A 24,145-nucleotide genomic window follows, 5' to 3' on the forward strand; every position below is an offset into this window, starting at 1 on the left:
CCGCCTTTGGTGGTCTTGCAAAGTGCTCTAGTCATAAATCTACCAGCTTTGGGTCTATCTGGCTCTCACTGAGGGGTTGAAGGATGGTGCCTGTCAAGTGTCTCAATTTGGTAATTTCACCCTCCCAAACTACTTGGCTTTTTTTTTTTTTTTTCCATCACATAAAATTAACACTCCTTTTGCTGACCTTAAATCCTGGAATGAAGGTGGGGTATTAGTAAAACAACCCTCTAGCTTGCTCTACCCCAGTGAGCTGTGACTTTGCTACCTTCCTGTTTTCAGGTGCACCTCCCCGGAGCCACTGCTTAGGCCTTGCCTTTGGCATCAGGAAACACTGGCCTTTCCCCTCAGGAGACACCAAGCATCTCATACAGCAAAACCTGAGCTCAGAGTGGGCCTGGAATCAGGCTTCCACTGGTGGCCTGGAGTGGGCTTGGCCTGGGCTGTGACAGATCTCTGAAGCTTTTATTATATCTACACGTAGAACACTTGGCTCTCTTTACCAAAACCAAATCTTAGTGCCAACCATAAAACTTGTCCTGTCAAGTTTAAAAGGGAACAGAGATAAATTGCATTCTGTGAACCAAATCTTGACTGTCTGGTCAATTATTTCTGTTTTATGATTCTCTTTAGAAGTGACAAGAGCATTAAATGCTTTTTGTGACATGACAGGTAGTTAGCAGGCCAGGATTCAAATTCAGGTCACCTTAGCTTTAAAGGTGAGTTCTCTCAGCTACCTTACCTTGCCCATCATGGGTAGAAAAACCTCCAGGAAGCCATTCTAGGAAGGTTCTGCTCTGAAGTACCTGTCATTGCACAATAGTTTTGGGTCAGAGACCCAGGCTTGTGCATATCCTCGAACCTTTCCCTTAGCTGTTTTGGGGTTTTGCTTACCTACAGTGAAAAGGGTTGAGGCCCCTGAATACCCCTTCTGGTCATGATTCTATCACCTGTGGACATTTGTGAAGTCTCAGTGTAGTTACTTAAGACATAAAGGTCAGGCATATGACCACATAGTGTGCCATGCTTTTAATCCTAGAACTTAGGAGACAGAGGCAGGTGGACCTCTGTGAGTTCCAGGCCAACCTGATCTACATAACATGATCTCAGGCCAGCCAGGAATATACAGTGAGACCTCTCAAGTACATAAAAAAAATTAATAAATAAGTAAAATAAAATAAACAAGACGTAACAACACAGATGTGAGGAAATTTGAGATAATAATAGAAGTATTCTTTTCAACTCTGTACTTCTCCTGGCTCCCTGTCCTTCTTCACTAATCTGCTTTGATAATGCAAGCATCCAGTTTCTCCCGAGTCAGAGGCTTAACTGCTTCAGTAGTGTGTGTGTGTGTGTGTGTGTGTGTGTGTGTGTGTGTGCACATACAGAGAAATTAAAGCATGTGCTCTTAAAGGATACAGTCCTACCCGATGTTTTTCTTTAAACACATAAGCATTCTTGAGGCTTTTTAGCATAATACTGTGAGCTGTGAGACACTGTGGTGGCTGCCACTGTGGCAGAACACAGCCAGTGTTGCATGGTAGTTCCCAGTCAGGTCTAGGAATCAAGGCTGATCCAGCACTCAGCACCTGTGTCCTTTGCCTGACCCTGCCTGACTAACAAGTCTGGTTCTCAGCTTCCTTACCTGTAAGGCAGAATTCTGCCTTAGCTACAGGCACCAGGAGTTGGTGAGTGATGTGAAGTGTGGGGTTGATACGGCAGGCTTTAAAAATGGCCACAAGTGTCCACCTCTCCTTGAATCCAAGGAATTCCCCCCCACTCCCCGGAGCTGAGGACTGAACCCAGGACCTTGCTCTTGCTAGGCAAGTGCTAAATCCCCAACCCGGAATTTTTTTTTTAAAAAAATTTCTTTCTTTCCTTCCTTCTTTCCTTCCTTCTTTCTTTCCTTCTTTCCTTCCTTTCTTCTTTCCTTCCTTTCTTCTTTCCTTCCTTTCTTCTTTCCTTCCTTTCTTCTTTCCTTCCTTCCTTCCTTCCTTCCTTCCTTCCTTCCTTCCTTCCTTCCTTCCTTCCTTTCTTATGTATACAGTATTCTGTCTGCATGTATGCTTACAGGCCAGAAGAGGGCACCAGATCTCACTACAGATGGTTGTGAGCCACCATGTGGTTGCTGGGGAACTGAACTCAGAACCTCTGGAAGAGCAGGCAGTGCTCTTAACCGCTGAGCCATCTCTCCAGCCCCTGGAATTTTTTTTTTTTAATGTGACTTTGTAGCTTCTCCCATTAAGAAGTGAGGTCTGTTTCCCCATCCCCTGAATTAGAACTGACTCTCTGACTTGCTTTTCAAAGTACACTCATAGGAAAAAAAAATGAGTTGAATTAGCTGAACCTAGGCCTCACAGGGCCTTGCTTCTCTCTCCCTCCAGATACTGAGTAGAGACAACAGGTGAGCAGTCTGTGAACCACTGAACTCAGGCTCAGATGCTCCTCAGGTGACTCAGTCAAGACTCCAAGGTAGTGCCACCTTGGTGAGCACAGGCACATGAAAGAGCTTGGACAAGCCTCACCCAGCTGAACTCAGCCCAAACTGCTGACCTACAGGATCATAAACTCGCCCAACAGTGGTGGTTTGAGGTCATTATGCTTGTTACAAACATGTGTTAATAATCCTGGGCTCATTTGTTACACAGCAACAGATAACCGATGCTGTATATACAAGCAATTTTTCAATAAACAGAGGCTAACTATATGTTAGGGCAAAGGTTAATTGAAAAGGGGATTTCTGTATCCTAAAACACATGCTGGTTAGTCAGTAGTAGGAAGCACAAAGAACCAGGCCTCAAATTCTGGACCTAGCGGGCAGCTGTATGAACTTCTGTAACATCGTTGGACAAACTCTTTGATCTAGTTTCCTTTCCCTCATCTACAAATTATTTAGAAGAAGTGACTCTTTAGGTTTCTTTTTTTTTCAAAAATACCTATTTACTGAAACGCAGTTCTAAACTCTGGTGATAACAATAATCATCCTATTACTTTTGGATAGTTTGATCACAGACAAACTTCCCTGTCCTTCTTTGCTGGCTCACGGTAGGTGGTGACTCAAATATCTCCCTGTTACCATAATAGCCATACATTGAACCACTAGGGTGGAAGTTCCTTGTGGACTATGGACCCAAATAGCTAAGCTCAGCAGGGATCAGAGAAGAACCAAGGTTGTAGAAGGACAATGATTTACAGGGGGAAGGCATTTGCGCATTCATTTCTAGGTTGCAGTCCATGTTTGGGAGAAGCGATCTTTGCCAGCAGTCTAGTCCTGAGACAAGAAGTATACCGCTCAAAAGCTCTAGCCAAACCTTTGCATTTCCTGCTCATGAATGACCAGTTGAGGTACTCAGCTATTAGATGGAGTAGGGGTGGCATGGAGAACAAGATGAAAAGAAATTTCAAAATTCTTCTGTGTAGCAATCTTTTTCCATGGCTAATGAATGGTGAGTTTCCAAAAATATTAAAAATGTATACCAGTGCACATTGTGTGCAGCTGGGAGTCAGCGACAAAGAAGACTCCCCTCCCCAGGACGAAAGGGTTTTCATAGACCATAAATACTCTTCCAAACACAGTCTGCCCTCTTTGTGCCACAGAACCGCCCAAGTTCAGGCCAACTTGGGGATTTAACAACTCCAAGTCAGGAGATGTTTATTCCTACAGGAATTGAAGGTACACGAGGGAGGGTATATGTGAGGCAATCACTTATCTTCATTTTTGCCTTAACACTTCAAAATCTACATAAAGAAGCATAAATAAGAATATGAACCTCATTATTTCATTGGCCTTCTTTCTGAAATGCAAACAAACTATGTCAGGTGCAGGGTCACTGTACTCGACAGGAGGAGCACTGTATGGAAGCAGGGCTTAGGCTTAGCAATCTGGGGTGGGAGTGGGGAGAACTAATTTGGAAAGGGCATGCAAACCAACATCAAAGACCAGAGTCACTAAAACATTCTCACAGTTAAGAGTGTAGGTGCCTAAAGAGCTTCTGAATTGATTGGCTTCTCTGTCCAATCAATTCTGTGAATTCATGCAGCAGCTGCCTTCGGCTATGTTTGTAGTCTCTCTCATGTCATCCTTCTCTCTGCAGCCAGAGTAAACTCGGAAGAACAGATATGGGCCTTGCTTCAAAGGATTCTCCCCAGACTAGATTCTTGAGGCTGCAGCTGGGCCCCTGTCAACGGCCCGGAGTCTGGGTTCACACACGTGTGATCTCTAAGGCCAGGCCAGACAGAGTTCATTTGATTTTAGAGAGACACCTGTGCGCTGAGTAGAGCCCATTGCTCACGGTGAAATGTCAGACACCATACGAACTAAGGTATAACCACGTAACAAAGGTCACCATATCTGATCTCGGTTATCATTCACGGCTGCTCAGTAGTGTCTAGGGTTTCTAACAACACGGAATCAGAGGTTAAGCTATTTAATTATCTGCTTCAGAACACGTATTCACAGCTCATTGTTTAAAGCATATATTTAAGACAGGGTCATTTTGATGGTCTACAATCTTTCTGAAGATCCCAAGCATGAAGAAAATACAAATGATTTGATTTTCAGTTTGTTCTCTTCAGGAGTATTCAGGAAATAACCAGAGGAAGAAAGGTTTCAGCTAGAGGCCAGCATAGCTCTGGGGTTAAGAGCAGGCACTAAAAAGACCACAACTGGGCGCCCACCCTATCTGACCTGCAGACAGGGAGTACTCCATGCCTGTCCTTCCCCTACGATGGTCCTGTCAGCTCTTGCCAGCTCTTCTTTTCTGAATTACCTAGGGAGACTAACCAGACAACCACTCTAATGATCACATTAGAGACAAAATAGGTTCTTTAAGCAAGAACCCGAAAGAACCCAAGATTCAGGGACACTGGGAAACTGTCTAACTAGGAACATGTGAGACACTGTTTAGAGAGAGGAAACTAGGTCTGAGGAGGTTAGTATTCAGTTAGCAGAGAACCAGAGTCCTTTCTAGGAAACCCAGGCAATGGGCTCCTGGGGCACCTCCACCAGGCAGTTCTGAGGGGAAAAGGGTCAGCACCTGCTTTAACCTTGGGCCGAGACTGGCTCCTGGCCAGGACTCAGAGAACACAGTTTTCAAGCTCTGAGAAGTGCGGGGCCAGAAGTGAGGGACTCCTTCCATTTTAGGAGATAGTACATGCTCAGGCAATAAGCAAGGTTTTGTTTCCTTTCAAAATCCGGGTGTGTAAAATCTCTTTGGAATGTAGCGAGCACATTTAAATGGGCCACATTTAAATTTGGACACTATTAGATATCAAAATCTTCACGGACAATAAGTTTCTGGGGACATAACATAAGCATTTATTTGTAGAATAAGTCAAGGAACAGGATCAAAGATAGGCAGAGTAGGTGAACAGGAGAAATGAATCACAAGTCACTGTCCTGGATCTGCCACCTTTATTTCTCTTCGGTGGGCCTTGGAGCTGCCTGTTTCCTGAGTTTTCACCCTTTGGAGAAACAAACAACCCAGGACTCTCCCTGATGATAGGAGCTCCATATTATTGTTACAGAGATCTCCCCCAAGACAGATTTTTACCAAAGGGGCTAACATGATGTTTAGGGGAAACTGGTGCTTAGGTGTAGAGGGCTAGTGTATCCTTTTTAAAATAGAATTAGCTGGACATTTTTGTGGGAGACACTATTGTATCCTTCTTAAAATAGTATTAACTGGGAAATTACACGGGAGGAAAAAACTCCAGCAAATACAGAACCTACCACCTCTAAAAACGACTTCCGTTTCTTTTTTTCGTCCACCTTTCAGGCTTTTCTTTTTCACCATAGCTAAGTTACAAGCACCCAAAGCATCCGTCCACAAGCCACCGCCAACACGTTCGCATCAACAGAGACCGGGAGACGACAAACACTTTCTTTGATTTGAAGCGTATCCTAGAAGAGCCACTTGCCCTACATTCATATCACAAGTCCACACTACGATGGAAAATAAAACGACGTTCTGAGTCACTGCAGATGGAGTTATTTTGTTTAGCTTTTAAAGTTAATTACGGTTCTGGAAGGGATAAAAAGCCCCACTACTATCTGCCTGGTATGACTGGAAAATTCTTCATTGGTGACTTTATGAAAAATATCACTTCATCAGGACTGTCCAGGCCACGGAGACCCAGGTGACTGACCTGGGAGATACTTGCCTATTTAAATATTTACAGCTGTGAGACCATTTAACCGTTTGCATCTGGCGCCCACTCTCCCAGTCCCAGGCTCTTGAGGAGCACCACGGTGTGGCAGTCCCTCCGTACACCCTAGCCATGGCCTTCGATCCAATCCCAGAACCCAAGGGCATTTCAAAGAAAGGGCGGGGGCGGTCAAATTCCCTTTCCCGCTTTACTCAATAAAAGCCCTCCAATGCTAAAATATGGTGAACCCCGAACACAGGCAGACGGGAAAATCTCTTGCAATTTGTCCAGGTTAAGTTCCCAGGCACGGCTGAGAGTTCATGAGTTGGGAGTTTTCAAAACTCAACCCTTTTACACAACCAGCACCTTTAGTTTGGGAACCCGCACCGTGCCGCCCGCCAGGTTGCCTCTCTTCCCCGCGCCTCGCTTGAATTCCCCCAGGTCATCAAAACCACGGGTCGCCTCGCCTCGTTTCTCCCCGCGTCCCTCCAGGAGGAGGGGAACCGAGAAGTAAGAGCGATCGAGGAACGAAGCGGGGACTCCCGCCCAGGGACCAGCAGCTCCCCTCCTCTCCTCCTCCTCCTCCCGGCCGAGCCCGACGCGGGCCGGGACGCTGCTTACCTGCGGCGGGGCGGCGTCTCCAGGGTCGGGGCGCCCATGGCTTCGGGGGGCCTCGGGCGTCCGCGCCGGGACCCGCGAGTGTGGCTCAGTGCCGCCGGGAGCCCGCCGCGCTGCAGCCACAGCCGGGCCGCGGTCATTGGGCCGGCGCGTCACGTGGGCGGGCAGCCGGCGAGCCTCCCAGCCACGCGTAACCCTTTACCTGCGCCCCGTCCCGGCGGACGCAGGCAGCAGGGACCAGGGGACCGACCCGTGATCCAGGCTTGAGTGAGGGGTCAGCGAGCCAGCCCGCGTTAGTTGGCAGAGGGCGCGCGCGCACTGCTGGTCGCCTGGCCCGGTGGCTAGACAAACAGCCCCGACGCCGCTGCTGCGACGGTCATTCCCAGGGGCTGCGAGCTTGCCTGTGTCCGGAAGGCTATAGTGGGGGGAGTGAAAGAACCCCGGTTCCAGACCCCTTCCCTTGGGGGGTGTCAGGATGTGGGACGCTCCATCAAACGCACGGAGCTTTACCCAGGACGGCTGGAGAATTGGTGGCTTAATCCTGAAATTCGGTTTAAGGTTTGGGTCTATCTTTCCACCTGGCCCAGAGGCCGTGGAGCTTGCCAAGAAAATGTGTTGAGCAACTGCGCCATCTAGCTTACTAGCCTTCCTCTCCACGCTCCAAGGCTCGCAGTGAGATGCGCAGAAGGAACTGGGCAGAGGACTTTGCAAAGACCTGTAGTTTCTGAGTGTCCGCTGCCTTCAGAGGCAGCGCTCTATGGGAGAACACGTAATGATTGTCGGCCCTTTCTCGCACTAAGATAGCTGTGCGCTTTTAAATGGCACACTTATGAGGGAATTTATACGTTGTTAAATGCTATTTATTGATTTGAAGGAAAAAATTCTTGTCACAATAAGTGATTCTCAGGTTCATTTCCAGCCTTGTCAGAAATATTCATGGTGTTACTGGTTCATTTATGTATGGTTATTCTGATCAAAAAAAGACTTTGGAATTTGTTTTGGGTGTTGGAGTCTGTGGGGGGAAACTTTGAGGTTCATTTTAACCAGAAAGAGATGAGGGTAAGAAAAGTTCGTTTTCTTTTAAAAGTTAAATTTTGTGGGTTTTTTTTTTTTTTTTTTTTTTAGCGTTTGCTTTGTTGAGAACTATATACAATGTTTCATCTGATTATTGTTTATATCACTGAAGCTTTCCAATACTGCCATGTTTAAAGATATCCTTTTTTTTTGGGTGTGTATGGGAATTCTCAGACCAAGGGTATGTGTATATATGGTGGGTGTGCTGTGTGTGTATGTGGTGTATGTATGTATCTGATATGTGTGTGTATGTGGTATGTGTGTGTATGTGGTGTGTGTGTGCTGTGTGTATATGTGGTGTATGTATGTATGTGATGTGTGTATGTGGTGTGTGTGTATGTGATATGTGTATGTGGTGTGTGTGTGTATGTGGTGTGTGTGTGTGTGTGTGTGTGTGTGTGTGTGTGTGATTGTGTACAAAGGTATCCAGAAAGGTTCTCCCACGTTTTGCTCACTTACTTCGGAATTTATGAGTGGCTCCAGGCCTTGGTCACCATCTTTCCCTTCTTCAGCCACAAGAGGAAGTTGTGTACCCTTGCACATGTACACGGAGAATGTACTTTCTCCCTGTTTTCTTGTTGGGTCTGAAATTCTGGAAGACAAGAGCTATTTTATTGACTTCTGTGTTCTTGGTGAAATTTGTGATTAGGTAAATATTTGTTGACCGGGTTCATCAACTATCTCTGTGTGCCAGGGAAAGGGAAACAAAACAAAACAAACGCAGGCATTAATGGTAGCTTCCAGTGATCTTTAATAAACTTGCTGAATCTCTCACCTGCAAATTAGTAAATATCTTAGAAGTTACTGTCACCAAGTGACCACTGGGTACTGAGTATTTTGATGTGCTTTGAGAAAGTTAGTGAAGATGCTGGCAGTACCCTGGGGGCATGCCCACCGTCTTTATGTCTAAGCTTTGTCACCTAGAAATGTGGAGTAAATTGTACCAAACTCATGAGGCTGTGTGTGTGTGTGTGTGTGTGTGTGTGTGTGTGTGTGTGTAGTGGGTAGCCATTCCAGCCTTGGCCTGGAAGTTCCAACCTCCACTGAGGCTTCTGTAATGGTCACGCCCACAAGGCAAGGCTGAGAGAGGACGCTGAAGACCCAGGATCCAGATGTGCGGGCTCTCTTGGTTCCTGGACCCTGGATGCTGGAGGTAGACCAAGCAGAGTTCTCCAGAGAACACTGCCGGACAGCGCCATACCTTTGCCAGACTCTGAAAACTATCCCTTCACTTGTAAGTTACCCCACAAAATAAACCTCCCTTTTAACTATGTGGAGTGGCCTTAATAATTTCACCAATCGCTGTGGTGTAGATGGCATGGCTTTGTGCCTGGAAACAGTTCTAGTGGACCTTTGGTAGATTTGAATAATCACTGGTGCTGGAGGTCTCCTACATCTGGCCAACCTCTGGTGAAAAAGTACGCCACACTCAAGCCTACATGGCTCATCTTTTATTCATACAAACGATACATACACAAGACCATATATTGTTTGAACACTGAAATAATTTTCTAGTGTAACAACTCTGTAACAAAATTTAACTAAATGTAACATTTATGAAAATATAAATCTCTGATTGGGTAGTTCATCCCAACGATACAAAGTTTACATAAAAACATTCAGTATGAGCTATCAGTTGCAAACGTGTTAGGAAAAAAAATCATTCAGGTCACTTGATATACTCTATTAGTTTTTACACAGGACACTCACACACTACATTTACTCCATCTAGGCATTTAATTCTTAGAAATGTATGGCATGGAGGTTCAACTGATAAGGACAGGGATAAGAACGTGTTGGCTGAAGAGCTGAAAGTATGGGATCCAGATGATGGGTATATGGATCTTAGCCCTCCCTGGGCTTCCACCTACTGGCTGGTAGCTACACTATGAGGAACACACCTAAAACTGTGTTTCACCATGGAGTAAGGTGTTGATATCCGAGTGACACCTTTGAATGCTTACATTTCACTGGTGAAATACAATTGACTTAGATTCTCTATGGGTTTAGATAATTTTGTTTTTTTTTGCTTTGTGTTGGCAATCAATAGGTCACAGCAGTGACATGTTTCTCATGTTACTCCCAGCATCCCCACCAGGCCTACAGGCTGTAGCAGAAACCATCTCTGTGCAGTCCACAAAAGCAATACACTGGTGAGGTTAAAGATCAGGCTATAGGAGCATGATGAGTTCGCAGCAGAGCTGGGATGAAAATAAGCCGGTTCTTGGTTCGCTGTTCCAATTTAAGGAACTTCCACTTTCAAAGAAAATCAAACCAACCACTGCTCCTGACCCCCTTGAAAGTTCTTCCTGGACATGCTACGGGAAGAACATGGAAGGAAGAAAATCACTTTCACCTTCTGAAAGTCTTTTTTTTGTTTGTTTGTTTTTTGTTTTTTGTTTTTTAATATACCATTTCATAGTTTCTGCTTTGAAATGGTAAGACTAGGAAAGTCCTCAGTCTGGAAGTGGACAGATAAAGAAGCATACATACAGTGTCTAGAAGTAAGAAAGTGATTACAAACAGGGATGGTAAGAACCTTTGGACACCCTTAAGATATATGGAATATTTTAGCACAGAGACAGGCATATTCAGTTTGTCCCAGAGTATTTGGTCGTGTATCTGACTTTTACACACGAGAGAGAAGGAACAAGAGTAAGGCAATGTCATCATATGTCAGAGATGGCGTGTTTAAAAAGCTTGCTTCCTATTAAGAGATACTGCAGGGGTCTGGGAAATAACTTAGGCTTCCCAACAGCTGACTGAAGAGTACAGACTCTTGTTAGTACAATGAAAGAAAGAAACAGGTGCTTTGACCAAGTTTGTAATGCCCCTTTCTATAACTCTTTACACGCATCACCAATATGCATCTCAAGAAAAGGTATAAAAAGATTGCAGTTTCTTATTAAGTGGGTTCTTTTGCAATCCAAGAAAGAAACAGTTTAAAAAATGATACATTCCATGACACAGAAACCCTCGCATGCAGTTGTTGTGAGTGTATTTTGATGACGGCTGACTCTCCGTGTTCAGTAGCCCTATAATAGTGGTAGTTGGTTCTCCCCCCAGTCTGTTCACCATCTCACATTTTATGTGGTGTCTTGGGAAACTGGAACACATCTGGACATCTTTCAGACATGATTTGCACCGTTAGACCTCTTGTATGCAGACTAAGTTAACACAGTTGTCAGGATTGGGGAACGTAAAGAGAGATTAAGGCTGCGATTTGCTATCACATCACCATTTAGAGACAGACAGTTCTTTGCCATCATGATTTCGATGGACTTCTGTAGAACTATTTCTAGTCCAACTGGTCTACCTATAAGTCTAGCTTCTCTCATCTGAATCAATGTACTCAACTGTGCTGATTCTTATTACACAGCAAATTTAAAAGACTTTACCCTCTCTCTTCTAGGTGAAATGGCCATTTCACTATCACTTACGGAAGCTTTCGATTTGTCTAACACATTTGGACAAAAAGATGGCACCCAAGTGAAGTCTCAGAGTTCTGTTCTTTTCACGAGGATATTAGTCAATTGAGAATTCCAGCATCTTTCCTGCTTTTAAGAAATGAGCAGCTTATCGTTCGAAATGCAGAAGATTCACTTTGCTTTGTTTTTTTCTGTTGTATGTGGATCATGTATTTCAGTTGAGCCAGGATAAACATCATGTCAGTTATCTGGTGTATAGCTGTGGCTCCGGGATTCAAGAGCAGCACACACCCGGTCATAACAAGAGTTGTGTTTCTTGGAGGGTGTTGCCTCATTGGACTCTGAGGAGTCACTCACGGTGATGGGGCTGTCTCTGGCAAAGACCTCAGTGGACTCTCTCCATAGGCAGTCCACAGATACTTTAAAGGAGTAACTGTTTGACTTTGGCCTGGATGTCTGTGTTGTGTTGTTGAAGATCTGCCTGCTGTTTGAGGTGGCAATTTTGATCTTCAGCGCGGCATCGACACGGTCCACAACTGTGTATATTCCTATACTCCCATCATCAAAGCCGACGATGATGTTCAGGTGTCTCTGTGAGAGTACGAGAAAGGTGGGTGTTTTGTAAAGGGAACAAGCACCAATGTTTTTGCCGTCAGCCAGTCTCATGACAATTAAGCTAGATGTGGCATCATTCTCCTCCTCCTCCTCCCCATTCCGAAAACAAATATATACCAGGTAGCGACCATCTCGAGAGAGTCTCTGCCTCCAGATGACCCCAGAGGCATGAACCACCCTCAGTTTTCCACTGTGTAAATCTAGCACATTGATGTTTTCATCTCCCCGGGAGAGAATGCCTAGCTTCCCATTGGGAGAGATTTCAAAGTCCTCCAGGTTTTTCAGGAAGTTGCTTGGGAGCTGCACGCGTCGACAGATCACTTCGTCCGTCAGACTCCAGATGTTTACAGTCTCAGCTGATGTGATAAACACGATGATGTCAGGACAGTCGGGGATCAACTTAAAATTCACGATGGTGATCCCATCTTCGCAGCAAAATTTCTTGGTGATACTGCCGGTCCAAAGACTGACTGCCAGCACTTTGCTCTTGGTCATTCCTACCACAAAGGTGTTTGCAGAGGTAATGAAGGCATTTTGCAAAGTGGTCAAGATGTTGCAGACTCTGTGGCCTGTGGCCAGTCTCCAAACCCTGGAGGCATTTTCCTCACAGAGAGAGACCACAAACTGGTCATTATGTGTGATCAGCAGCTGAGATATCCTCTGCCCATTAATTCGGAAGAGGTTTTCCCCACTGCTGGTATGCCAGACATATTGGCTGCTTTTGTCATCTGATGTCACCATGAGGTCTCCAGCGGAAGTTAACACACAGTGTTCAACTATCCCTTCATGCTTAAATACTGCTTCAATGAACCCACTGCTGAAGTTCCATTTATGAACACAATCAGAGCCATCGAGAGAGTAAATGATTTCCCCTCTGGCAGGCAACACCAGACTCTGGATGGGTTTTCCAGTTTTATCTATGTTGGACATAGCTGTGATGATGTCTATATCCCAGATGGAAAGAACGCCACTGGTTGATAAAGACAGTAGCATATTGTGGTGGCTAGATTTGACCAGCTTCACTATGGTACCCGAGACTTCCTGCAAGCTTGCCATGCACTGTCCTGTGTCCCGCCTCCAGAAGAACACCGCTGGGGTGTTCTCCATGGTGGCAATGATGCAGTCTCCATTTTTGGATAGCACGGCAGATATAAATCGTTCATTGTGCCTGGCTCTGAACTTTTCAGCTACCTTCCACATGCCGGTGTCTAAGAGCTCAATGCTTAGAGCTTTACAGATCAGAATTGCACTTTGGTCCTCAGAAAGTTCAATGCTCACCACCTCGCTATCATCCTTTTGACAGTCAAAGTCTTCGGTCAGCTGGGGGTTGGATATGTCCTCTGTATTCCAAACAGAGAGGCTCCCTTCACTGTCCACCATGACCATCTCTTGAGCTGTGTCCAAGATGAGAAGAAACTTTACAAAGCCACCTGAAAATTCTGATGTCACCGTGCATAACTTTTCTCCACTCCCTAAGTGGAAAATGGTGGTATTGTTGAGGTACTGGCCACAGAAAGCATACACCCCATCCAGAGAGCACTGGACACAGGTCACTTCATACCAGCAGTGGAACTGGTAAAGGGGCCATCCATAGAGCAGATCAATGACAGTGACATCTTTGCTGGCCTCCAGCCATGCAAGGGCATGATTGACAGAGAGTGTAAACCCATTGATGTAGGTGGAGCCACTTCCATGCTTGGTCCCTTTGATCTCCACCTCAGACAGGAGACAGGAATTGACATTGTCATAAATCAGCAAAGTATTGTTTGTTGTAGCAACGACGAGGTACTTCTCGTCACTGGTAAGCTTCATGCCCAGGATGACAGACTGGGCTGTGGTGATTTGCCTGAGTAGCTGGCGAGTTTCTACATCCCATGTGCTGATGGAACCGTTTTCTAAAGCTGTGAGAACAGTGCTAGGGTTACAGGTGGGCAGAATCTCCGTAACATGCAGGTGACTGGCTGCTAAGGGGAGACGTTCAGGGCTGTATGTCACGTCCATGGACGAGTGAAGAGGAACAATGGAGCAGTATTTAGGTCCATCTTTGTCACATTCTAAAAGAAGATGTCTGAGTTTGGGCAGGGAACTCACAACAGGCAGCAGCCTCTGCTGGAGCTCTGCTGAAAGGGAGCCTGGGAATGTGATGACCTTATTTCTGATGCCACGGAGCGTGCTGGCTAGGAACTTCAGCTCCTTTTCTTGTGAGTAGTTGTAAGCCAGTTCTATGTCAGCCAGCACTTTGTCAAACTGGCCAATTTTGATCATGGTGTAAAGCCAGCTGAAGTTCATGATGATGCCGTAAAGCAGGTCATCGGTTTTCCCACACCTTGTCAGATGATACAAGAGCTCAGACATTTTCCTGTGATTGACAAAAAAGATGTCGGGCTCTAGTGGGTTACACTGGAAAACCCAGGGCTGGTCGGGGGCCTGCCTGTCAAAAGATGCTTGTTCCATGAAGTGCTTTCCTTCCTCCAGCAGGCTTCTATTCTCTAAGTCGAGGCAGCCGTTCAGGTAGGGGTCTTCCAGGCAGAAAGCTTTCCTCCTACCTCCCGACCACACCCCTAGAAAATAATCGGCCAGGATCGTGTGCATCTCACGAAGGTTTCTGTCCTCTTGCAGATAGAGCTTCTGGGCTATGAGCTGCAGGTGTCTGTTGGCCCAGACTAAGAGTGTGACATTCTTCACGTGTCTTTCTATTAAATATCCGTTGAGCCCCTCCTTGAGCCTTGCGATATACAGGTAAGGTACTCTCAGGGGATTGCTGGGTCGGGTGTTCTCATTGAGTTCATTCATAACGCTGTTGTCTAGAGCTAACACATCCTCCAGTTCCATCTCACTCAAACCCATTTTGGCCATGGTGATGTAACCCAGAGCTCTGGAGACCAGTTTCTGACCACACTTTTTCTCCAAGGACCAGAATAACTGTTCTATACTTTCATGGACAGTCACACAGAGGGAAGACTCATCCACATCCTTGTGAGATCTCCAATGTCTCACCTCCCTGAAAGTCAGGTTCACAAACATAGGCAGCGTGCACTTGGAGAATGCGTTGTTTACATAAATCTGCTGGCCTGATGTGACCTTCCTTTTGACTCTCAGCAGCTGGTGTTTGAGGACCTGGCTGCACATCTTTCTGTCCCGGGGAATCAGCTCAATGTAATTGTCTTCTTCATGGATAAGGCACCTTAGTTTCTGCAGGATCCCATGTTTGTTGGGCAGTGTGGAGAGGACGATCCGCACGAACCGAGGAAGGTGGGCAGGTAGCCACCAGAGCTTCCTAGCATCATCGTTCTCGGAGAGCTGCTCCAGGGCATCAAATATTATCACCAGAGGCCTCTGCAGTGAAGACTCATTCAACAGGTTTATAAATAAGTCACGAAGGTCATGGATCTTCTTAGGATAGCTTTGAACCAGACACCTGTAGCTGACGGCCATTTGTTCGCAAACACTTAGAAGGAGTGTCTTCAGATCAACACTCATGTCTGTCGTCCCTAGAAATCTCACAATGACAACCGGGTCAGAGTCTGGCCCTGTGTCTTCATGTAGCCAGCCATAAGCCTAAAACATACAAGCAGAGTTTAGAACAGTGCTGTGCCTTAACACAATCATAATTAATGAGGTTCCCCGCCTAGAGCTCAGACTAACACCAGCCATGCCAAAAGAAGCCCTGGTCCAAGAAATGCACAAACCATCTGGGAAGGCCAAAGTGCTGCCACTAAGCTCATGTGCAGATCTACAGGTGAGACTCATAGGCAGTGAAACAGTACTTCTTAATCTTAAGAAAATATTTGTTTGAATTCTAAAAACTACAGAGTATTCAATACCCATGAATCTGGATACACAGTCTGATCATTTTTTCATCGAAATCCTTAACTTTTGGTAGCTGTTAGCACACAGTATATACTCAGTGTTTGTTTAATGGCTGACTTAAGTAATGATTTATAAATCACATTGAGTAAATGCTTTCATTAACTGAGAATGTATAATTCCATACATGGCTGACCGATTTCTAGTGAGTTAATCAGAATGTAATAAAATATTTACCATCAATATATTATGCTGAATAGAATCTTTTGTAACGAAGAGGTGTTTTGTGATGCTACAGGGTCATCATTGTGATTATTACTTCTTTCATAAAAATTTATAAAATTTGAAACTAGAGATAAGGCTCACAATTAAGAGCAATTGCTCTTAATATCTTGTTAGCACCCATATCAGTTAGTTGACTCACAACCACCTGTAACTCCAGCTCCAGGAGAGTGACATCCTCTTCAGGCCTCTGAGGGTACTTGCGTTCAAGTTCACATACCCGCACACAGACCCATACACAATACACATAATTAAAAATAAAAACAAATCTTTAAAACGTCTACATAGTTCTGGTTCTGAGGTTAATTAATTGCTGTGTGCTTTCATACTCCACTGTGTAGACAGGCAGCCATCTTTTCACATGATCTCTATGAAGGGCATATGGATTGACTGTGATATTTAGTGGGAGGGAAAGCCACAGCTCAGGATAAATCACTAACTTGCTTCAAGTTGAATGGTCATTAGAAACAAAATTGAAGTAGAGACCACATCTGACTTCCATTCTACATGCCCTTTCCCTTCTCCTCTCCCCCCTTCCCTTCCTTCCTGGTAGAACTAAGGGAGAAAACTATATAGAGACATGTAGGTTTTTTTCCCCTGGAAAGTCAAAGTTGGGAAGAAATATGATCAAAGTGCAAAACAGCCCTCCAAAGAGTATTTTTAGGGAGATATAGCTTTTCAGCCATTCTATTACCAAGAATACTCTTTAGAAAATAAGGAGTTAGTCTATAAATTCTATAGTTATTATATACAGTTTATTTCTATAAATTAGCAAACTTTGATCTTTGAGATTGCTCAGATGAAGAAAAAAGTAAGATTTAAGATCTATGGATGTCAGTTTGGTAGGTGGCATCGCTTAAGGAGCATTTTGTTAATTAGTTTTGTTGTCTGAAGCTGCCTTTAGAGACAACGGTAATGCCATGCACCACTGTCCGCTGGTGGCTGATCAGAACCCGATGTTTGACAATGGTTGTCATTGGTTGCTCATGTGCTAAGGCTATTGTTCATGGAATGTCTATGGAGACTGCCCTATAAATATGAGCTGGGTTCACAGGAGACAGTATGAGATCCTGTTGGAAACAAGGACATAAGACAGTGAAAGTCACTGCTGACAGACAGCCAGCCACTCCCCAAGAGGGACAAATGATGAGAAGGGCTGAGGAAACTGATAAGAAGAACCCTGTACTGTGAGTGTCTGGATACACACAACCACACCAGCTCTCCAGAAGACATAGAGCCCAGCTGTCACTCAAGATCAACTTCACATGACTAGCACACTGCAGAGTAGAGATGCTTCTCTGTATGGGCACACCAGCCTGTCTCATACAATCTATGACCTCTCATGCACATGTAGACACAACACATGAACCTTCTACTCGACCAACTCAACAATATCTGTTCTTTATATCCTTCCTTACACAGGAAGGAAATCCTCATCGAACTTCTTATGTGCCTCTCACAGTGTCATCAGTGTGACTGTGGGAAATAATCCCAAAGTTTGAAGACACACATAGAAACTAGTCAAACCAGAGTTAAAGTCTTGCTGTCTCTGTCTCTCTCTCTCTCTCAATTTATTTTGATAAGATATGGTGCCTAAGGTCAGGTCTCTACCTCAGCTGGTGCTTAACTAAAGAAATGGTTGCATCTTCTAGCAAAAGAATGAAAGCAGCTGAATGTGATCTACTAAAAGATAGCCAATTAGGGTAAGAATGATATACCTGATTCTCACCTGTAAATTTGACTTGGCACCAAATCCCCTACAACAGGTGCAATGCGGCCAACCCTGTTTTTTATTCAGGATGATCAATTTGATTTTGTATGGCCCGTGACAGACTACAGGAATATTCAGAGTTAGAGAAGGCTCTGCTAGGCAGTGTACAGTAGGATGACATGACAGTTCTGAGTCATCATTAGACTTACAGAAGTCGTTACACTTGAACGCCAAGTGTAACAGAAATTAGAATGATCTAGTTTTGTACAGTTTAGGCTGACATGGCAAGATAATAGAGAACACATTTTAAAACGAGGTCACAAATTGTCATGTAGGGAAAGGGGGATTCTGAAGTCACTTTAGTGATAACACACAGCCTTCAAAAAGGGCTGGGGGCGGGGGTAGGGGTGGAGGTGGGGTCAAGAAAAAGTTGAAGATGAAGGAGCCATGGATCTGATCTCTCATCCCCTCACCCTCAGAGGAGAAGGCAGAACAATGCTTATTCTTCACATCTATCCAGAGAAAGTAGCTTCAGTAGACCTTTGAGTAGAGACCCTGTGAAGCCAGGGAAAAGGTCATCTGGTGCCTGGTGCCATCTGAGAGATGTGAGGCTGAGTGACAGGCTAGCTAACAGCTCTGGTAGAGGAGTGGAACAGGGCTGTTATTCTGGGATGGATCTGTGGGTCTAGGGTTCCAGGGGCCAAAGAGTGCCTGGGTATTTCCCATGAATCCAACGTGAAGCATTGAGAAGAAAGAGATGGTAAGGCTGGGTACTTTCCTCCTCCTCGGGCTTGCCTGGAGAGGATTTTACCTAAAAGACTCTGGAAGTTTGTTATCGGATGTCCAGGAAGTGAAAAAGCAATAAGCAAAGAAAGGATGCACTGCCCTGCTCTTAGGGAGCTGCAGTGAGAGGTCATCAGTGGGTCTGGGGCCAGGCGTGCAGGAGGGGAAGATCAGGAAAAGAGGGGCAGGACACAGAAGAGATGGTGGGTGACTTTTAATGCTTATTCAGAGAAAAGTTCAGCATTTACTTACAGCAGAATGGAGGTCATGTAAGAACTCCCCAGCCATCATCTTCCTATCTCCACTACACTACCACTCAGTAGGGATTATAAATGTGGTTGAGCGAGAGATATGGAGACCATGATTGGAAAAAGCACAGGGACAAATAGCCGAACTAGTGCAAACACGTGAACTGTGAACCAATAGCTGAGGAGCCCCCAACTGGATCAGGCCCTCTGGATAAGTGAGACAGTTGATTAGTTTGAACTGTTTGGGAGGCTCCCAGGCAGTGGAGCCGGGACCTGTCCTTGGTGCGTGGGCTGGCTTTTTGGAGCCTGGGGCCTATGCTGAGACACTTTGCTCAGCCTTGGTGTAGGGAGGAGGGGACTGGCTGGACCTGTCTCGGCAGAGTCTACTAGGCTGGGCTGACTCCCCAGGGGAGACCTTTGCTTGGAGGAGGTGGGATGGGGGGGGGGTTGAAGGGGAAGGCTGGGAGGTGGGAGGAGGGAGGACAAGGGAATCCGTGGCTGATATGTGAAATTAAGTTAATTATAAAATTAAATATATATATATAATAAATGTGGTTGAAGTTAGGACAGGAGGGGGGAAGAAGTGCTAGGTCTATAAAGACGTCCATGTTCCCACACCCACAGTGAGGGCCTTGACTGTGGTAGGCCTCAGATGGAGGAGAAAAATAGAGACCCAAGTGTTCCTTATCACCTTAGACTGGACACACTTATGATGAACTGAGCCTGACTTAGCGACTAGAGAAACTAGAAGACTTTTTTTTGCCTGATGGGGATGAGACGAGTTTTGAAGAATTGGTTCCCCTTTTCATCCAAGTGAGGCAGACGAGTCGGAATACTGAGTGACAAAAGAAAATGGTTGTAGCCGGGCAGTGGCGGCGGCGCACGCCTGTAATCCCAGCACTCGGGAGGGAGGCAGAGGCAGGTGGATCTCTGTGAGTTTGAGGCCAGCCTGGTCTACAGAGCTAGTCCAGGACAGACTCCAAAGCTACAGAGAAAGCCTGTCTCAGAAAACCAAAAAAAAAAAAAAAAAAAAAAAAAAAAAAAAGGTTTTATAGTTCCATCCCATGCATCTTGTTTTCACAGCACAGCCATCACACCAGCAAAAAAGAAACGCAGATGTATCCCCAAAAGGTCTAGTTATAATTCCGATACCCAACACAGAAAATGAGAGTTGAATTTGATCAAGTTATTATTTTCCCCCAAAGAATAATATTTCTGCAAACAGAGAAAGGATAAAGTAGATTATTATTTATTTGTTTTACCTTTTTTGCTACTTCAGCCAGCAGCAGAGTCTTCCCGGTGCATGGCCCACCATACACAACGAGAGGGTTGATGTGCCCGGTTTTGCTCGGCAGGATGTACTTATGCAAGATGTTTAGCGATTCACATTTGTATTCATAGAAGGAGGCGTACGTTTTACAAAGTGAGGAGTGCTGAAGGATTTCATCGTACAGTGTATCAGTCTCTGTGTCAAAATTCTGCTGTACCGTTGCCTGAATTATGTCAATCATGTCCTCATAAAATTGCTTACCAAGTCCTTCTATGTAATGATTTTCTATCTCTTGGGAATAGCCCAGTTTCATGTCACAATGAGTGACAGACGTGTATACTCTCAGGTTAGAGGATGCGACGATGGTCGGGATGAATTCATCCCTGAGTTTTATCAGCTTCTCCTGAGCTTCTGGGTCACGGATGATTCTCGGCTCTGTTCCAGTTATGTCCATGTATTTTCCCATCTCCGGGATTTTCACGAAGCGCTCGATGTTAGCGATCTTCCTGATGTAGCACACACACTTCTTCAGGAATGCTGGAGTTTGCTTGCCTAGAGCAAAGTCAAACTCATCCTCGATAGCTGGAAGAAGTTAAGATGGGGATTATTACCTTAATTGAAGGAGCCATGTGCCCCAGTTCCTAATATTTAGCTGTTAGTCACTTTGGGGAAGATTATTTTGCTTATCATTTGTAGTGTTGCAACCTGTGGGATGGTTTCCAAGTTCACAATAGTCTTTTCCTAAGCAGGTAGGACCCAGAAGAATAGATTTTTTTTTCATAAAATATTTTATTTCCCTTGCAATGGGAAGCAGAAGTTGAACACTGCTTGCTAACCAAGCATGCAGGGTTCATAGTGATGACTCTAAGCTCTATGTTGAATCTCCCTCCCCAACTTTACCCCTTTAAATGTGGAAACAGCGGGCTCCCTTTAGGGCCAGGAAACATGGAGGCAGCCAAGTGATATAGTCAGGCTCCTGGTTCCTTGCCAGGCCACCCTTTATAGTGTGGTGTCATCATTTAGTCTGAGGTACCTTTAGTCTATTGTACCCTAGACAGATGTGCTGAACTAGAAATGAAAAGGCACATCTTAAAATAAAATGTAGCCATGTTCTGAATATTAATCATTGCTAATGATCTACACTACTGCTCAATTCCATGGTCTCAGAAAAGTATAGAAAATGACTTAGTACAGGATATCATTTCTTCTGAACTAAACCACATATGGCCTATAGTACATAGAGGTGCAGAGATAAGTATGCATTTTTAGTCCCACCTACCCTCCCTCCCCCTCTCTCTCCCTTCCATCCTTTTTTTCCCTCTGGTCCTGGTTAGACTTTTTATTAGTTAGACACAAGTCACAGGTCATCTGGGAAGAGGGAACTTCAATGGAGAAAATGCCCCCTCCACTCAATTAGCCTGCATGTGTCTGGTGTCTGTTGTTGTGGAATATTAGTTGAAGATGTGTTATATTTGTTTATGCTGTGGAAATTTGTTTAATGATGCAAAAATGTATTGCATTCTTTGTTTTATTTATTTATTTATTTATTTATTTATTTATTTATTTATTTATTTGTGGTTTTTCAAGACAGAGTTTCTCTGTATAGTTTTGGTGCCTGTCCTGGAACTCACTCTGTAGCCCAGGCTGGTTTCGAACTCACAGAGATCCACCTGCCTCTGCCTCCCAAGTGCTGGGATTAAAAGTGTGTGCCACCACTGCCTGGCATATTGCATTCTTTTATGTTGCATTTGTTTAACTGTGAAGCTGTGTTACTTTGCCTGTCTGCAACATCTGGTTGGTCTAATAAAAAGCTGAATGGCCAATAGTAAGAGGGATAGGTGGGGCTGCCAGGCAGAGAGAATAATTAGAGAAAGAAGAAGCAGAATTGAGGAGTAAGACAAGGAGAGGAGGACATCAGGGGCCAGCCATCCAGCTACACAACCAGCAGTGGAGTAAGAGGTGAAGAAAGGTATAAAGACTAGAGAAAGATAAAAGCCCAGAGGCAAATGGTAGACGGGATAATTTAAGTTAGAAAAGCTGGCTAGAAACAAGTCAAGATAAGACTGGACATTCATAAGAAAGGAGAAGTCTCCGTATATTTATTTGACAGCTGGGGGGTGGGCCCCCAAAGATAAAGAACCAACGATTAAAGAATACCAACTCACTCTTCCCTCCATCCCTTCCTTCCAGCTATCTTTGCTCCTTCTTCATAAACTGACTTTTCTTGAGCAACTACGATGCGCTGTACATCCTGCTCGTTGTGTGCAGTGCAGGTTGAGAGGAAGCAAGCAATACTAAGAGAAAAAACCAGCAATGCCTGTGACAGTATAAGTGAACCAGAATCAATGAGCAACATGACATGAAGTCCATTCTCCAGATCTTGGGGGCAACGTGTACCTTCATGTTTTAGGGGAAACTTGTGTTCATCATTCCTGCTGTGGTTTAGATCTGGAGTACCCTCAGATGCTGTGTGCAGGGTGTTCCCTGGAGTCTGTTAATAGGAGGTGGCTGAACTTTTAGGAGGTAGGTGTGGTCCATTGGGAGGTCTCAGGTTGATGGGGCATGACTTTGAAGGGACTTATGGGACTCTAGGCTACTATTTCTTGTTTTCATTACTCACCACAAGGTGAATGGTTTTGCCACAAGCCAGTGCCGTGGTATGTGACCTTACCACAGGCCCAAAGGTAATGGGGCATTTAATTGATTGATCATGGTCTGGAGGCTCCAAGATGGAACCAAAATAAAGAATTTCCCCCCCTCAGCATTTGTGATAGACGCATAAAGCTGCAGAATAGAATTCCTGATATCGATGCACACATATTCCACACTTTCCCCTGTCCTCCCTGGACACTGTTTTCACTTCCTGTCTTTGCACTTGTACCATTGGACTCCACCAGAATGACTGACAGCTTGAAAAAGCTATTTGTAAAGATGTAGTCAGCAGTTGAGGGTCAAGTGCTTTTTGAGTTTTTACAAATGATTTTTGCTCTGTAATTATAATAGCTTCCTGATACTTTCACCACATTGGAACATGGTATTGGGAATCTGTTTTCTCAGGCCACAACATTCAAAACAGTAATCTGAAAGTGCAATTATTATCACTTTTCCTCAACAATTCCTTATCACAAACTTTAAAATGAAGTTCTATTCCGCATATCTGACAACCCTTGCCCAGTGGTATTTGTTTTCTCGAAACTGTGACTGCCTTATTTCTTCAGATCTGGGCTTACAGTTTCTGACAATGAGACTTCCTCTGCCTGCCTATGGAAGGCTACAAACTGCTCTGTAATGAGGAGCTGAAGATGTGTGTGTGTGTGTGTGTGTGTGTGTGTGTGTGTGTGTCTATGTGAGTGTGTGTATGTGTGTGTGAGTGTATATGAGTGTATGTATGTGAGTGTGTCTGTGTATGTGTGTGCATGTGTGAGTGTGTGCATGTGTGAGTGTGTGCATGTGTGAGTGTGTGCATGTGTGAGTGTGTGCATGTGTGAGTGTGTGCATGTGTGAGTGTGTGTATGTGTTTGTGTGTGTGTGTATGAGAGTATGTATGAGTGCCTGTGTGTGTGTGTGTGTGTGTGTGTGTGTGTGTGTGTGTGTGCTATTTTAATATAAAATTGAGTCCTGGCACATTTTTCTCCAGTCCCATACCCTCTTTGCTGGATTCCCATGTCACCTACTGCTTAGTATAAAGATCTTCAGATGGCTACCTTCAGACCTCCTGTCATCTTCTCCAAACCTGACTTTCTGCTGTTCATGAGAGTTCCCAGAATAAAGCCTTGCCTGTGTTGAACATTCTAAGAGGTTGCTTGATGGGTTAGAATGTTGTGATTGTGGGGAACTGGAATGTTGCAGGTCCAGAGCTAAATTATCTTAGATTACCTTTAGCCCCATAAATAACCTTTTTTTTTTTTTTTTTTTTTTTTTTGCTTACCTCTGCATCGACTGAACATCTTTTCAGCTATTAGGGAAAATCTTTTTTGGAATGAACATACAAACAGACCAGACCCTTAGCTTCCACTGACTTATAGGCTAAGAATGTTGTCAGACAGCATCTGATGATTATAGCAGGGAATTCTCTACTGGGCTGTAACCTGATGTCTCTACCAATGTATCTGGAAATGCCTTGGTTTATTGCTTTCGTTTGTTCTGTAACTATAAAAGCTTC

The 24,145-nt window shown here is 44.6% G+C and overlaps 2 protein-coding genes across 3 annotated transcripts in view; both read right to left on the minus strand.

Moving 5' to 3' along the window:
• Positions 1–7,026, minus strand: part of C10H4orf19 (chromosome 10 C4orf19 homolog) — a 77,252-nt gene extending 70,226 nt beyond the window's left edge. For both annotated transcript variants that reach the window (XM_036201087.1, XM_036201088.1), the window contains exon 1: positions 6,769–7,026. The gene's annotated coding sequence lies outside the window, so the exon portion shown is untranslated. The remainder of the gene's footprint in view (positions 1–6,768) is intronic.
• A 2,259-nt stretch (positions 7,027–9,285) lies between these two features.
• Nwd2 (NACHT and WD repeat domain containing 2) overlaps positions 9,286–24,145 on the minus strand; it is a 165,167-nt gene continuing 150,307 nt past the window's right edge. The window contains exons 6-7 of the mRNA XM_036201341.1: positions 19,976–20,565; positions 9,286–15,440 (exon numbers count right to left, since the gene is read on the minus strand). Coding sequence (XP_036057234.1) covers positions 11,508–15,440; positions 19,976–20,565 — 4,523 coding nt within the window. The 3' untranslated portion in view covers positions 9,286–11,507. The remainder of the gene's footprint in view (positions 15,441–19,975; positions 20,566–24,145) is intronic.

This window comes from Onychomys torridus, chromosome 10 (genome assembly GCF_903995425.1).
Source record: "Onychomys torridus chromosome 10, mOncTor1.1, whole genome shotgun sequence".
NCBI classification, from domain to species: domain Eukaryota; kingdom Metazoa; phylum Chordata; class Mammalia; order Rodentia; family Cricetidae; genus Onychomys; species Onychomys torridus.